This window comes from Musca autumnalis, unplaced genomic scaffold (genome assembly GCF_047663935.1).
Source record: "Musca autumnalis isolate F117 unplaced genomic scaffold, ASM4766393v1 scaffold_5, whole genome shotgun sequence".
In the NCBI taxonomy this organism is placed as follows: domain Eukaryota; kingdom Metazoa; phylum Arthropoda; class Insecta; order Diptera; family Muscidae; genus Musca; species Musca autumnalis.
In genome coordinates, this window is record NW_027412088.1 from 54716406 (window position 1) to 54733087 (window position 16682).

Sequence of the window (16682 nt, forward strand, 5' to 3'; positions counted from 1 at the left end):
TCAAACAAATCCTCATAAAGAAGGTTAACCCTGCACAAGGCTATAATATAAACATGGCTTAATGCTAAGTTTACATTTACGAAATCCACTCGATTTCAACTGTCAATTCCATAGCTCAAACGTCAAATGAAATCTCATCTGGATTTCATTTGACGTTTAACCTATGGATTTGACAGTTGAAATCGAGTGGATTTCGTAAATGTAAACCAAGCATAAGGGCCAGAACAGAATCAATCGTCGCTTACTTTGATTGCTTCCCAAATGTCAAATTATAAAGGAATGCCAGAGCCTCTTTGCAAATCCGCCTGCGTTCTTCTTTACGAGGCTCTGGCATCCCTTTATAATTTGACATTTGGGAAGCAAGCAAAGCAAGCGACGATTGATTCTTTGATTCTGTTTCTACCTTAATAAATAGCACGTCTTCAACGAAAATGCCCCAAAATGTTGTGTGGACTGTATTTGCTATTTTAACTTGATGAATTATTCCTCATAGCAAATGAGAAAAAATGATTTCAAATTAGACTACATTCGTTAAAGGGAAGTAGTGAGATAAATAGAGATTAGGTGTGTTCGTTTATTCAACAATTTGTACAAATTTGTACAATGTTTGGTTTACATTCGGCGTCTTTTCGTGATTTCGAAGGCGTTTCGTGATTTCGCGCGGAATCATGTAAAATTTATCATGATTTCGCATACAAAAATGAAATCATCTTATTTCGTGATTTCAGCGAAATCAACATCGAAATCACAGTACACATGATATACAACCTTGCTTTTGCCTAAAAAAGTACCAAAAGTTGCAACACTTTTCACGTATCACAATAAACAAGGTAGATGTGCGAATTGCTGAAACAACAAATTTTAGTATCAAAATTTGTAAACAACGTCAAAAATATTAAAAAAACTTTCTTACAATGCTATTTTTTTAATGGTAATTTTAGAAAATGGATCTAATTGTAAAATAATGTCTCCCCTATACAAATTTCCTAAAAATACGTAAACGGGAAATGACGGAAATTGCAAAAACTCCAGCAAAAATGTCAAAATCAACGTATCAGCTATAATATTAGATACCAATGAACATATGAACATGCTTGCTGCTAGTTTCTAATAGGCCAAAATTGTATGGCAGAAAACAGGAGAAGAGGGTGTTATTCGGCGCTATTTTTGTTTAAAGAGAAGTGCATGTCTTGCTAGATTTCGGAATACGGGAACTCATTTTTAGTACTAAACGGGACAACTACTGCATGTACTAATATTTTGTAGGTTCTGAGCACAACTTTTATCTATCAAAATTTATTATTATGATGTCTCAACTATAAAATCATTATTTATTTTTTTTATTTTTTGGTACTATACACAATTGATATGATATATAGATAATTTTATGATAATTTTTTAAATAAAGTTGTAAAGTTCTGTATTGTCGAATATTTTTGATCTTTAATTCAATTTACAACAACTTGTCTTGAAAATTCATGTTCAATCAGCTGCGCATATGCATCTACCTTGATCATTGTCATATGTTTGAAATCAACAAAAAATAAGTGTAAACACCGGGGTGTATTTCAGGATTTCGTGAAATCCAATGGATTTTGGAGCGCAAGTGTAAACTTGGCACAAGTCCAGTAACTTGTTGTAACCGACTAAGGTCTTTTGCATTGTACTGTAGAGTAAACGAACAACATCCAGTAACAATTTGTACAAATTTTGAGTAAACGAACACACATATTATCGGGTATGTTCTGAGACACACTTCACCTCTCACTTCACGCCTCAAGCATTTTGCTTCTTTCTTGGGACTAAGATTCATTAGGGTATTTAACAAGAAGAGTACACGCTAGTCCATCCATAAAATACTCGAAAAATAAACGTAAATTGGTTGAACAAAATGCTTGAGGCGTGAAGTGTGTCTCAGAACATACCCGTATGAATACTAAAGGAGTTATGGCCACTTACAGATTTTAAAAAATGAAACATTTTTTTACTGGCTCGTTTTGAAGTACAGGTAGAATATGTTGCAAAATTTTGAAAATGTAATTTTGGAATGCGGTGCCCATTGTAGCTCGAAAACGGATGATCCCATCTTCATATGTTTTTGTGGGATTTTATACATACATACATACATACATATAAAAAGCTTGTACTTAAGCGAGAGGCTTTTTTAATTTTTTTGACGGATTTATGGCGAAAAAACTATCAATTTTTTAGTTAAAATCTAAATTTTCAGCCCAATTATGAATATCAACTCCCCGGGAGTTTTCTCACTTTTTCCTTTAAGTTAAAACGGCAGAAAGACAAAACTCACTGGGAGTTTACATTCATAATTATCCTGTTTGACTTGGACAGAATTGGGTCATACCAATGCGGCTTTAGACCTGGCAAATCCACCATTGACCAGTGGCCCAATTACGTGATTCGATTCGATCGATAATTTGCTCGTGTGGCAAGACAAAACTCGATCGAAAACGTTTAAGCAATGTTATCGATTTTTTCTATAGTAACCGGTAATCGATCAGGTAATCTTCAGGGAATATTATAAAGGTAGACGCCAAAAAAAGTGTTTATTTTAAAACAAAAGCTAAAAACCAAAATTATGAATGAAAAAATGTAAGTATTTGTGAAATTTGTTAATAATACATTGAATAATAGTTTCGGAATAAAGTAGTGCTAAGAAAATAAGAAAATTATCTATGTTTACAAAACCTTTTTAATTGTTGCAACAGATTGCTAAAGGGCTGTTTACACCATCTATCAGTGTCATATGAGCTGCCATTTCTTCACCCATTCGACATTCTCTATGTTTGTCAAAATTGACGTCATCCATACAACTTTCAATTTGTGCGTTCATACCTGCAAGTGTTATTTTCGTATGACATAACCTAAAAATATAAAAACAGCTGTTTTTTTCATTATTTACATTTATTGTTGAGTTGCAATTTTGCGCAAATTTTAATTTTGGTTGAAGGAAACTGAATTGGTAGAATTGGTGTTTGGAGTTATAGAGGCATTCATGTTTTTGCCACCAAACAATCATTTCAAAGACTGCTTCTTTCGACCTATCGATCTGAAAATAACATTATAAACGCCATTTATTTACTTTACTGACTATTATTAATACACATACCTTTCCATTTTCTTTTTTTAAAAGATTTTGTTTTTCATTTTTTGTTTGAGAATGTCAGAAAACAGCTGATAAATTTATGTTTACATACGAGAATGCCGTATGAAATAGAGCGCTCCCTAAATGAAAAATTTACATATGAGTTGCCAAATCATTTTGATAGATGCAAATTTTCATAGTGGTTACACTATGTGTACAACATTCGCAGGTAGAAAATTTGGCATCTCATACGACATTGATAGATGGTGTAAACAACCCTTAATACATCTACCTTAATAGTTCTCTCTCAAAATAAATGAGAGAGTATTTGTAGGGTTTTTTGCTTAGCCTCTCTGAGAGAGTCTTTCCTTTGGTAAACAACGGAGGATGTATTTTATAAACAATTTGTACAAATTTGTACAAGTCCAGTAACTTCTTGTAATCGACTAAAGCCTGGGTACATAAGCTGCCTTGCCTGCTTACCTTGCTTGCTTCTGATAAAAGAATAAAAAAGAAAAGGGCAACCCAGTTCGAAATTTCCTCGGCCTTCTTTATTCTTTTATTTTTATCATATCAAAAATGAAGCAGGAAAGCAAGGCAATCAGGCAGAGCAGCTTATGTACGCAGGCCTTTTGGTCGAGTTACCCAATACAGTAATTTCATAAAATCACTTTATTATGGAACTCGATCTATAAACGCCAAAATAATGGGAAAGTTTCAGCGTGTAACTTTATGCTTGGTTTACATTTACGAAATCCACTCGATTTCAACTGTCAAATCCATAGGTTAAACGTCAAATGAAATCTCATCTGGATTTGTAGCCAATATAGTCTTATGTCGGACTATGAAAATTTTCATTAACATGAAAATGAGTTTATAGGTAAGAGGTGTAAAGGGGGTGAAACTATGTACACAAGGTTCTGTAATCTGAAATTATTCTTTGTGTTTAAATTCGTAACTCTCAAACCAATGCAAAGCAATGAAAATATCAACATTTTCATATGATTTCATATATGTGTGTAGACGTCAATGAAAATTTGGAAGAAAATTGCAAAACGTTTTCAATGAAAATTTTCATAGTCTGGCATAAGACATATTTAATATTTTGACATTTTTTCATTTTTTAGTATATATAATTCATTGTAAATAATTATAATGCAAAACGAAACGAATGCGAATCAATCAATTACACAATTCGACGTGTTGCTGCCTCGTTTAATATTTTCGAAAGGTCAGTAATCGATAACAATCTCTTTGCGAGAAATGTGAGAAAATATTCTTCAAATGGTTAAAAATTAATTAAAAAACATTAAAACGGGGAATTCTTTAATTATTTAAAACTTGCGTGGATGTCTTTTTGTTTATTGAATAATTATTTGTGTATAGCAAAAAAGTATATTGCTTTATAATAAATCGTTTGTAAATAATCAATAATTTTTTTCTGCACAGACACGGCGACACCCAAAAACTTGTTGATATCAAGCAAAGGTAAAAGAATTGCAGGAACAAGTGTCGTTTAGGGGCACCTCTCGGATCGGGCTGAAATTTTTACAGTAGATAGCCCTTGGCATCCTGAATACAACGATATATAATTTTCTGTGGGAAGTCCATACTTCCCGAGATATGGGTCTTGACATTTCGGAAATTTCGTACTTTCACAACTTTAGGTTGTTTAGGGGCACCTCCCGGATCGGGCTGAAATTTTTACAGTAGATAGTCCTAGGCATCCTGAATACAACGATATATAATTTTCCGGGGGGAAGTCATACTTCCCGAGATATGAGTCTTAACTTTTTTACTGGGACTCGTTTTAAAGCTCACGAAGAGTACTTTCCAATGCCGCCAATAATTAATAATGGTAATTAGATTTTCCAATAATAATTTATTAAGTTTTTATAAGTTTCCTTAAGTAGCCGGCCTTTGGCCGGGGATTTAAGACTTTCTCCTATGGACAGGGTCAAAAGTGGGCTACGCGATCAAAACTCTCTTTTAAATTGAAAGTGTTCTTAAGTAGTCGGCCTTCGGCCGGGGATTTAAGACTTTCTCCTATGGACAGGGTCAAAAGTGGGCTACGCGATCAAAACTCTCTTTTAAATTGAAAGTGTTCTTAAGTAGTCGGCCTTCGGCCGGGGATTTAAGACTTTCTCCTATGGACAGGGTCAAAAGTGGGCTACGCGATCAAAACGCGTGCATAAAAGTACTCTCCATAAGCTTTAAAACGATGCCCATATTGCCCACGTTAGAATTGCAAAATGTCAAGACCCATATCTCGGGAAGTAGGGACTTCCCCCCGGAAAATTATATATCGTTGTATTCAGGATGCCTAGGGCTATATACTGTAAAAATTTCAGCACGATCCGAGAGGTGCCCCTAAACGACATTTAAGCCGAATTGCAAATTAATCTAAAAATCTTTAAATTAATTTTGTAATTTTAGTATTTATTTATCGTTGTATTAAACAAAGATGGGGACAACAGATGATATGAAGACATTATTATCGCGACGTGATCTATTAAAAGGTTCCATTGATCGTATAATGACATTTGCCAAAAATCCACCCGACAATCCCACAGCTGAACAAATTGAAACACGTCTCAAGCGTTTGGAAGATATTTGGCTTCAATTTTCTGAAATAACCACAAATTTGTATAAACATCAAAATAATGCAAATTATGTAGATCCCAGTAAGGAGTTTCACGATTGTGAAGATCTATATATGGATGCGAAATGTTTGCTTAATGCCTTAATACCCAAACCCACAACACAAGAATCAAATCCAATTATAGATCAGCAAAGTGATTTGATAAAACAGCTTGTTGAACGTTTAAACAACTTGGAAACGACGTCTGCGTCATCATCAATAAAATCTGCACCTGTTTCTTCTTCGAAGACGACAAAGAAACAAGATGATATTTTTCCCAATGTTGTTATTACACCATTCACTGGGGAGTATAAAGATTGGCCATCGTTTGAAGAACTCTATACTAGTGCTCTCAAAACAAAACCAAATCTGGCGAATAGACAAAAAATGAATTATTTAAAATCATTGCTACGCGGTACAGCTTATAAAATAATACAAAACATGCCATCGTCTGATGAGAACTATGAAACTGCTTGGAAACGCCTCAAAGATCAATTTGATCGGCCACTTTATATTGTTCATTCATACATTGAGAAATTTATGAACATACCCACAATGAAAAGGGCAAATGAAGACGATTTGCGCGGTATAGCAAATGTGGCCACTGATATCATAAAAGCTCTAGACTCGATGAATCAAAGTGAACGTGATCATTGGCTTATTTATATTTTAATGAGTAAATTGGATTCAGATATTTGTCACAATTGGTTAGCCCAATGTCAGCAGGAGCAAAAGCCCAATATTACAGATTTTCTCAAGTTCTTAGATTCCAGCGCTAACGACATGGCCGATATTAAGGATTATTATAAACCTTCTAATTCCCAATATGCAAATAAACCACATCCAGTCAATGGTGGCAAACCATTGCCCTTTGTCCATGCTAATAAAACATCTCCCGCTGCTAGCGTTCATAGCACAAAAAGTGAATTCAAAAGTAGAAACCAACGTTACAATAATCGTAGCTACAGGGGTAGAAGAAATAATGGAAACAGATATGGACAAGCAGAAAATAAAACTGATGAGATAAATGAACGCAGAGATCAATCTCCTACTGCTAGCGTTCATAGCACAAAAAGTGAATTGAAAAGTGGAAATCAACGTTACAATCGTAGCTACAGGGGTAGAAGAAATAATGGAAACAGATATGGACAAGCAGAAAATAAAACTGATACCACTGGAAGCAATTCCGTTGCTAATGCAAATAATATAAATGAGCGTAAAGACCAATCTCAAATGAGCCAAGGCAAGGGAAACCATTACAATCCATTTAGGGCTAACGACCAAAATAGTGGCAATTTGAATCATGGCAAGACAAATGCATCCTCAAATGCAGGTCTGTTTCCAGTCCCAGTATCCGGTGCTTCAGCTGGGGGTATTGCAACGCAACCATATTTTCCACTCCCACTCATGCCACCAATGGCCGGAAATCTCACCATGCCAAATATATCTTTTAATAGAGGAATTCTCAAACAACCATCTGTTCCACTTATACCATCAACTACAGCAGCAGTTGCTACAACAAAATCGAATGCTATCAGCAGTCCTCAACAAAGTGCTGTAACCCAGTATCAACTTTCTGTGTTAATGGGTAATAAAGCAAATACCGTAGCCGTGCCCAAACAAACAAACGTACCGTCAGTGGCTACTAAAGAAAATACCGGTGCCGTGCCCAAACAATCAAATGTACCATCAGTGGCTAATAAAGAAAATACCGGAACCGTGCCCAAACAAACAAATGCACCACCTAACAGTGGTCAAAGTCTTTTCATGGAATTCAAAACCTTGCAAGAGGCCATTCAAGCAACTCTAAACCAAGAAAAACCTAAAGCAAATGAAAAAATTGCCCAAATAACTTCAAATGCAACTACTACTGAAACAGATCCTCAAAGCGCAACAACAAAAATGGACAATAGCTCTCAGGAAAGAGGATCGGAAGCCAACGGAACAGTTATAACAACATTGGATCAAATTACTCATCAAAAAAATGATGATTTGGTTAATAAAAATACCGAAATTTCTTCTTTGCAAACAACAACATTAAATGATAAACTTGATGATACAAATCCCAATGCGGAATCCGATGATAACAAGGAAGAAGACAATGAAAAAGAACAGGATCAGGATCCAACTTCCCTGGAGTCACCAGCAACTCCATCCCCACAATTGGATCCAAATTTAATAATGTTGTTAAAAGCCATGGATGGCAAAAAGGGTGTACAGGAAATTGCATCGGATTTGGCATCATCCAACCTCACTCAACATCTAGAAACACTCAGAGACATTTTACGTCATATTGAGGCAAAGAAAGAAACCACCCCGACACGTGACTATTCTATACAATCACTTGATTGAATAAATTTACAGTAATTAAAAATAGTTACTATATTGCAAAGCAAATTATGTTAAGCACCCATATATTATTGAAACAAAAATATTTTATTAATAAGGAATATTAAATGCTTTTTGGAATAATACATGCTTCATTTTATAATATATATTATATATATTATCTACATATATCTCAAGAAACTGCATTTTACTTTTTATCTTTGTATATATTCATACATTCAATATAATTTTTTAATTTCATGTTTTCAATTTGAAGTTCAGTGTTTTGGGTAATTTCTTTTTCAAGTTCTTCGGACAGATGCAACACTTTCATTTCCAAATTATTAATTTTATCATTATTTAAGTTTATATTTATCATTGGCTTTTCTTGTGGCTGTCTACCTTTCTTCGATTTTTGATTTTTAGACAATTCTATAGCCAACTTTGTAGAACTATTTTCCAATTTGTCTTTTAAATCATCACATTCTCTCTTAAGATTGGCAATTGTATTCTCGGAGGCTGATTCTATTTGGCATATTTCCTCATTGAGGATGCAAATTTTCTGGCGATTCTTTTTCTCTGCTCCTTCTAGGCACACAATATTTGTACGAAGTTTTGTTACGACTGCTTTGAGATCATTTAGCTCGTGATCAGTTGCCGTACGACTTTTGGCCAATGCTAGATTCCGTTCATAGAGGTGTTCCTTTAATTTGGCCAATTCATCAGAAGTTTGTTGTAGATTTTCTTTTAATATCATGGGATCATCACCATTCTCGTCAAACTCCAAATGAACTAAATGTGCAAGTGGTCGATAAGCTTTGCACTGGGGACAATCGGCATTTCTATTTGATAAGATCAATATTTGCGCGTTATTATTATGCCGGGTAGTTAAATAATTCGGAGCAAGTTGAGATGAAGCATTAAGCTCGGATAAAATTATAATTTTTCCTATATAGCCGGACTTCGGCCGGGGATTTAAGACTTTCTCCTATGGACAGGAGCCAATCTAGGGAACGGGAACAACATTTTCTTTTAAATTAAAAATTTTCTCTAAGTGGCCGACATTTAACTTCGGAGGCCCATATCCCATACCGCAATAAATGTTATATATATTTGTGATCAGGTCCCGATTCGAGCTTAATGCTTCAGCTCATGTTAAGTCCATAATTCTTCTAATTTTTTAAACTTACAGTAATTGATAATTCAACAAACATCCATAGTGGAAAATGTGTCCACAACTAGTAGAGTATATTTCCTTGGAATTATTGAAAGATCCACAACAAATGGGACACAGTGATTTTAGAACGGGCATGACTTCTTTGCAAATTAATTATACCGATGACTATAAGCGTGTAACAAGCACTCCTTTGTTAGCTCAAATATCTTATCTGTGAATTCTAGGCAGAAAAAAATCTGGGACTTTCCCATAGAACAACAACCGGCAAAATGACAATTTCAAACAAAGAGTCATGTTTTATCGATAACTAATTAATCAAACACATAACTCATTTAATGTGGCCCGGCTACATTTTGAACTAGAGCTGGCAAAAATTCTATAGCACTATCGAAAGTGTCGATTCTTTTTTCGAAATTAAATATCGATAGTTATTTTTTTCTATCGATATTACCCGTTTAAAAATCCTTAACCTAAAATCTGCTCTGTTCCAGAACCTGCAAGAAGCTACTATTTTTTACTACGATAACATTTTTTCCTTTATGTTATCGAAAAAAATAGTAAAAATTAGTAGAGCTCTGTTCCAGAACTAAAAAGTTTTTACAATTTTTACCACTTTTACACATTTTGCGTTCCCGTACACAAAATTTATATGAAAATCGTTTACGACTTTTACGACTTTTACCACTTTATAAAGTACGGGAACAGGCCATAGATTTTTACAGTACTGGAACAGACCAATCTATTGAAATTAATGCTCTGTTCCAGAATCTGCAACAAGATACTAATTTTTACTACGATAACATTTTTTACTTTTGGTATGTCGAAGGTCACACTAGAGTGGATTCATTGAAACTTTTAGGTATTTATAGATCGAGTTGCCCACTACAGCAACTTCATGATATCACTCTACTGTGGAACTCGACCTAGGAACCCTTGTTTTCATGAAATTGTTTCAATGAAACACTCTAGTGTGACCAAGGACTATGTTCCAGTAATACAAGAATCTAATAATTTTTATTATTTGGTCTGTTCCAGTACTGCAAGAATCTACTAATTTTTACTATTTTTTCCGATAACATAAAGGAAAAAATGTTATCGTAGTAGAAAATAGTAGCTTCTTGCAGGTTCTGGAACAGAGCAATTGTTTTCGATAACATTATGGATCAGTTTTTACTGTCAGTTTTGGTCAAATAATCGGTTGCTTGCCAGTGTGGCCGTTCATTTTTGTCGGTCACAAAATGTTTTGTGGTTGCTGGACTAGAGCTGGCAAAAAATCGATGGCACTATCGATAATATCGATTGTTATTTAAAAATTCAATATCGATAGATAGTTTTGCCTATCGATATTATCGTAATAAAAACCCCTAACCTGAAATCCATCGAAATAAATAGAAATTTTCGGTTATGTGTGTGTAAGAAAGTAAGTCAGTAGGCACACGTACACATTTTTCGGTAAAATAAAATGTATTTTTTTACATTTTTTATAAAATAAAAGCATTTGTTTATTCTCCTTTACATTTCTGTGAACTACTTGTACAAAATTCCAATAAAAGCATTGACATTTCCGCCATTTTCATCTCCAAATTAATGGCGATGACAAATTAACGATAATATCGATAGCAATCGATATTTTAAAACATTATATCGAAAATATCTAATGTTGGGAATATCGATGGTTTGCCAGCTCTATGCTGGACGGTTGGACAGTTATCGATAACTGCAAAATATCGACATTCAAAACTGACAATGTGTACTGCTCTTTAATGTTGGCAATATCGATAGTTTGAAATTGATGGCTCTATCGATTATTTTTTTAATAATATCGGTAAATAGTTTTGTCTGTCGATGTTATCGGATTAAAAACCCCGTACCTAAAATAGAGCTGGCAAACCATCGATATTCCCAACATTAGATATTTTCGATATAATGTTTTAAAATATCGATTGCTATCGATATTATCGTTAAGTTGTCATCGCCATTAATTTGGAGATGAAAATGGCGGAAATGTCAATGATTTTCTTGAAATTATGCAAAAGTAGTTCGCATAAATGTAAAGGAGAATAAACAGCTGCTTTTATTCTATAAAAATGTAAAAAAATGCATTTTATTTTACCGAAAAATGTGTACGTGTGACAACGGACTTACTTTCTTACACACACATAACCGAAAAGCTGCGAAATTTCTATTTATTTCAATGAGTTTCTGGTTAAGGATTTTTATTACGATAATATCGATAGGCAAAACTATCTATCGATATTGAATTTTTAAATAACAATCGATATTATCGATAGTGCCATCGATTTTTTGCCAGCTCTAGTAGACACGATCAGTTTTGACTGTCAGTTTTGCTCAAATAATCGGTTGCTTGTCAGTGTGGCCGTTCATTTTTGTCAGTCATCAGGCAACCACAAAATATTTTGTGGTTGCTGGACAGTTTGACACTTATCGATATTTCCGAAAAATCGACAGTAAAAACTGATCGTGTGTACTAGAGCTGGCAAAGAATCGATGGCACTATCGTCGATTATTTTTTAAAAATTAAATATCGATAGATAGTTTTGTCTATCGATATTATCGGAACAAAAATCCGCAACCTAAAATTCATTGAAATAAATAGAAATTTCGCTGCTTTTCGGTTTTGTGTGTATGAGAAAGTATGTCCGTAGTTACACGTACACATTTTTCGGAAAAGTAAAATGCATTTTTTTAATATTTTTATAATATAAAAGCAATTGTTTATTCTCCTTTACATTTCTGTGAACTACTTGTGCAAAATGACATTTCCGCCATTTTCATCTCCAAATTAATGGTGTTGACAACTTAACGATAATATCGATATTTTAAAATATTACATCGAAAATATCTAATGTTGGGAATATCGATGGTTTGCCAGCTCTAGTGTGTACCCCGCTTTAATCAAATGCTTGGTTTATAGCCCGTTTCCACGGTACGTCGTTCGTTCTCTATTCGTTGTTCGACCCATAACTACGAATAAATTACTTATTTCCCCACACAAAATTCTATGAACGAACGACGATTTTTCTACGTTGTTCGATTAGAAATACTCTCTGAACTACAAATAAATATGTCCCATCCCTAACAAATGAGAGAATTTATCGAAAAAATTAATTATGACATGTCCAAATTCAAAATTTAAAAATTTGTTGAAAACACAAACATTTTTAGAAAAGAGGAAAAAATGAATGAAAATTAATGAACTAAACATTTTATATAGATGCAGGAGGAAGATGGCTGTGTTTCCTTCTTAACTCCACACACATTTCTTGTCCATTAGTTCAAAATCGCGTAAAAAATCAGAAACAAAAAGGAAACAAATACCTGAAAGTCTGTATACACAAACATTGTTTTGACATGTCTCTCTCTCTTTAATTTTGAAAATAGAAACATATAAAAATATATTGAAAATACAAAATTATTCAGAATTTATGGAAAAAATGAATGAAATGTGTGTAGTAAAATATAGAAGATGCATTTGAAGGAAAGTCTATTGCTTTTCCTATTCATTTGATGTGTATTTTATGTGTTTTTGGTTCAAATTTTCGTGAAAACAAGGAAACAAAAATGAAGGAAATTTTGTTTATGTTTCTGTTAATTAAGAATGGTGTCGTGGAAACGGGTTAATTCGTGTACGTCGTTCGACAGGCGAACAACGTAATTGAAACGCTCGTGTGAACATGACATTACATTTACGAAATCCACTCGATTTCAACTGTTACTTCCATAGCTCAAACGTCAAATGAAATCTCATCTGGATTTTATTTGACGTTTAACCTATGGATTTGACAGTTGAAATCGAGTGGATTTCGTAAATGTAAACCAAGAACTAGAGCTGGAAAAAATTCTATGGCACTATCGAAAGTGTCGATTCTTTTTTCGAAATTAAATATTGATAGTTATTTTTTTTCTATCGATATTACCCGGTTAAAAATCCTTAACCTAAAATCTATTGAAATTAATGCTCTGTTCCAGAATCTGCAACAAGTTACTAATTTTTATTACGATAACATTTTTATGTTCCAGTACTACAAGAATCTAAAGCATAGTACACACGGTCCAACAAAACTGACAGTCATCGTACTTTTACGGCAATTTTCTGGCAAATAAAAACTTTTTTTTTTGTTTTGCCTTATTAAGGCGAAGGTCATTTTTAGAGTGATATTTGAATTAATTCTCTTTCGAGTTGAGCTATTTAGACCTAATAGGTACATTGAAAAATTAGGAATCCACCGAAGTCCCACACATTCAACCACTATGCTACGTTTCACGGGTGGTTAGACCGATCATCAGGCATATTGAATGGTGTTTTTTAGTGGGTGGACGAAGGCTAAGCTTGGAGACTAGCATTTATATCACAAATCATTCGAAATTTGTATATTCGAATTATTTATTTATTTTTTTAATGTTAGTCATTTAATTCCAAACCTTTCCTATAGTCCGACTTGGCTGGTAACCCTATTTTTCAATGCTTTATTACAAATACTAAGGCAGCTTTTTTCCACCTTTATTTTATTTGTTCTTCTGTATCAGAAGATTTTGATCATCAATATTTGTCATCGGAATCTTTGACAAGTTGATGGCTTAGAACGCTAAGACGCCTGCAACCGTGTCACTTGATTGTTGGGGTCCCAGGTTCGAATCCCAGCCTGGTTCATGCTGAAATCATTTTTTTGTTTTGCCTTATTAAGGCGAAGGTCATTTTTAGAGTGATATTTGAATTAATTCTCTTTCGAGTTGAGCTATTTAGACCTAATAGGTACATTGAAAAATTAGGAATCCACCGAAGTCCCACACATTCAACCACTATGCTACGTTTCACGGGTGGTTAGACCGATCATCAGGCATATTGAATGGTGTTTTTTAGTGGGTGGACGAAGGCTAAGCTTGGAGACTAGCATTTTGTTAGCTAAAAATGATTGAAATACAACATTTAAGGTATAATTTAGTGATTAGGAAAGTAATTATTCAGCTAGAGTTTGATATTAACGAAATAGACCTCGATGACTGTCAGTTTTGTTGGACCGTGTGTACTAGCTTTTAGTGTAATGTTTGGTTTACATTCGGCGTCGTTTCGTGATTTCGAAGGCGTTTCGTGATTTCGAGCGGAATCAAGCAAACTTTATCATGATTTCGCATACAAAAATGAAATCATCTCATTTCGTGATTTCAGCGGAATCAACATCGAAATCACAGTACTCATGATATACAACCCTGTCTTTGCTTAAAAAAGTACCAAAAGTTGCAACACTTTTCACGTATCACAATAAACAAGGTAGATGGTCAATTGCTGTAACAAAAAATGTTATTATAAAAATGTGTAAACAATGTGAAAAAAATATTAAGTTCCTTTGTTACAATGATATTTTCCATTGTGTTCCAGTACTTTTATAAAGGTATTGTTAGAAAAAAGAGCGAATTGTCAAAAATTGCTTTCCCATACAAATTTCTTAAAAAATACGGGAAAGTAAAACTGACGGAAATTGCAATAACTCCAGAAATGTCAAAATCAACGTATCAGCTATCATATTCAGGTGCTAATAAACATGCTGCTACTTTCTACTATGCCAAATTTGTGTAGCAGAAAACAGGAGCAGATTGTGTTTGTTATTCAGCGCCATTTTCGTTTAAAGAGAAGTGCAAGTCTTGCTAAATTTCGGAGTACGGGAACGCATTTGTAGCACTAAACGGGAAAACTACAGAAAGTAGTAATATTTTGCAGGTTCTGAACACAACTTTAATCTACAAAAATTTATTATTATGATGACTCAACGATAAAATAATTTTTTATGTTTTCATTTGTTAGTATAATACACAATTAATACGATATATTGATAATTTTACTATAATTTTCGAAATAAAGCTTTAAAATTCTATATTGTCGTATTTTTTTGATGACTAATTCAATTTACAACAGCTTGTTTTGAAAATTCATGTTCGACCAGCTGCACATACATATGCATCTACCTTGATAATTGTGATATGTTTGAAATCAACAAAAAAAATAAGTATAAACACCGGGGTGTATTTCAGGATTTCGTGAAATCCAGTGGATTTTGGAGCGTAAGTGTAAACTTGACATAATAAAGTTAATATTCTTTGCTCTGTTCCAGAACCTGCAATAAGCTACTATTTTTTACTACGATAACAGTTTTTCCTTTGTGTTATCGGAAAAAGTTGTACAAATTAGTAGATTCTTGCAGTACGGGAACAGACCACTTGTTTACACGAATAAGCAATGTACACAGTCTTACATAAGTATACGTACGCCCCATAAATCTCGGGTTTTAGAAAAAGTAATGATATTTATGAAATTCCAAGTACACAGGTTTATTTCGTCTCACTAATAAACAATATTTAATATAACAAAAGTATATTCCATAATATAAATAACGGTAAATTTTACAAAAACCAAAAAATGATACTTACAAAAGTATACATACGCCCCAAGGAAATATGAGTATTATCGTACAATTTATGGAATTAACAGCAAAATTTATACATTTCATTGTTTTGGCGAATGTGTCTGGGTGTCCGAGATATATTTTAGACAGAAAAAAAAAATAATTTTTGGGTGTTAAATGCCGTTATTTAATGCCAAACTTCTTGTATAGCTCGTTAAAGCAGACCCTTGCCGATTTCTTTCCGTTTTAGGTATTTGATATGGTGTTATAGTGCGGTTACACTACAGTTTTTTGCCGGGTTAACCCACTTTATTAGGATTTATTGCTTAATCTGGTCAAATCTGACCAGATTTGCCATACAAAAATTAAATCCTCTCACGACTGGGTTTATTTTAAATCCGGCACAAATCCACCAAAAATACAGTGTTGTATTCGGTATTTGTGCAAAAAAATCCAACTCTACTCAAAAAGTACCAAAAGTTGCAACTGTTTTTGCAACAGAGTTTGTCGTGTTTTACACGTTTACGATTGGTCGCATGAGATTTTATGGAGTTAATAAATCTAAAGTTATTTGAAAATCATAAAATTATTTATTTTTTTACATTAGACACTTTTTTAACGAAAAGTACGCTTGATACAATGATACAAAAATGTATCCCTGTGTGTAAAATATACCAATATGAGCAAAGAGGGGACGATATCTCATACGAGAAATTGCAAAAGTGTAAAACACGACTTTATTAGTTATTTTGTATGTATACGTAAACAAACGTCAGCTGACAGTTTATATCCTCGAAAAGCTAAGTGTAACCAGCAAAGATTAACCCACTGGATCTATTAAACCCAGTGGGTTAACCTTCAATAGTGTAACCGGGGTATTATATAATCCTTGGACACCAATTGTATTAGAAATGTACAATTATCCGATACTTTCCGACCCTATATTGATGGTAATGGTCATAATACGAAAACTACGTTGTTCACAGTGTAAATTTCATGCTTTTTGGTAGTGAT

The 16682-nt window shown here is 33.7% G+C and overlaps 2 protein-coding genes across 3 annotated transcripts; one reads left to right on the top strand and one right to left on the bottom strand.

The window, feature by feature from the left end:
* Positions 1-4313: 4313 nt before the first annotated feature.
* On the top strand, positions 4314-8273 carry LOC141405606 (uncharacterized). Of its 2 annotated transcripts, none has more exons than XM_073990137.1 (3): positions 4314-4334; positions 4553-4591; positions 5540-8273. In XM_073990137.1, exon 3 carries the CDS (start codon positions 5568-5570, stop codon positions 8094-8096), a length of 2529 nt encoding a protein of 842 aa, XP_073846238.1. In that variant the 5' UTR covers positions 4314-4334; positions 4553-4591; positions 5540-5567; the 3' UTR covers positions 8097-8273. The 2 variants fall into 2 exon arrangements, with proteins under 2 accessions (XP_073846238.1, XP_073846236.1); XM_073990135.1 differs by having other exon boundaries at positions 4317-4496.
* Positions 8158-9531, bottom strand: LOC141405607 (E3 ubiquitin-protein ligase trul-1-like). The gene is made up of 2 exons (XM_073990138.1): positions 9263-9531; positions 8158-8914 (listed from the first exon to the last, which is right to left on the bottom strand). The coding sequence occupies exons 1-2, from the start codon at positions 9382-9384 to the stop codon at positions 8281-8283; spliced, it is 756 nt and encodes a 251-aa protein (XP_073846239.1). The 5' UTR covers positions 9385-9531; the 3' UTR covers positions 8158-8280.
* Positions 9532-16682: the final 7151 nt, after the last annotated feature.

What these genes read in the sequence shown, in the direction of transcription:
- LOC141405606 (XM_073990137.1), top strand. Translation starts at nt 5,568, where the DNA reads ATGGGGACAACAGATGATATGAAGACATTATTATCGCGACGTGATCTA.
- LOC141405607 (XM_073990138.1), bottom strand. Translation starts at nt 9,384, where the DNA reads ATGCCCGTTCTAAAATCACTGTGTCCCATTTGTTGTGGATCTTTCAAT. An exon ending in TTGTTGAATTATCAATTACT is followed by an intron (nt 8,915 to 9,262) that starts GTAAGTTTAAAA and finishes CTTATCAAATAG; the next exon opens with AAATGCCGATTGTCCCCAGT.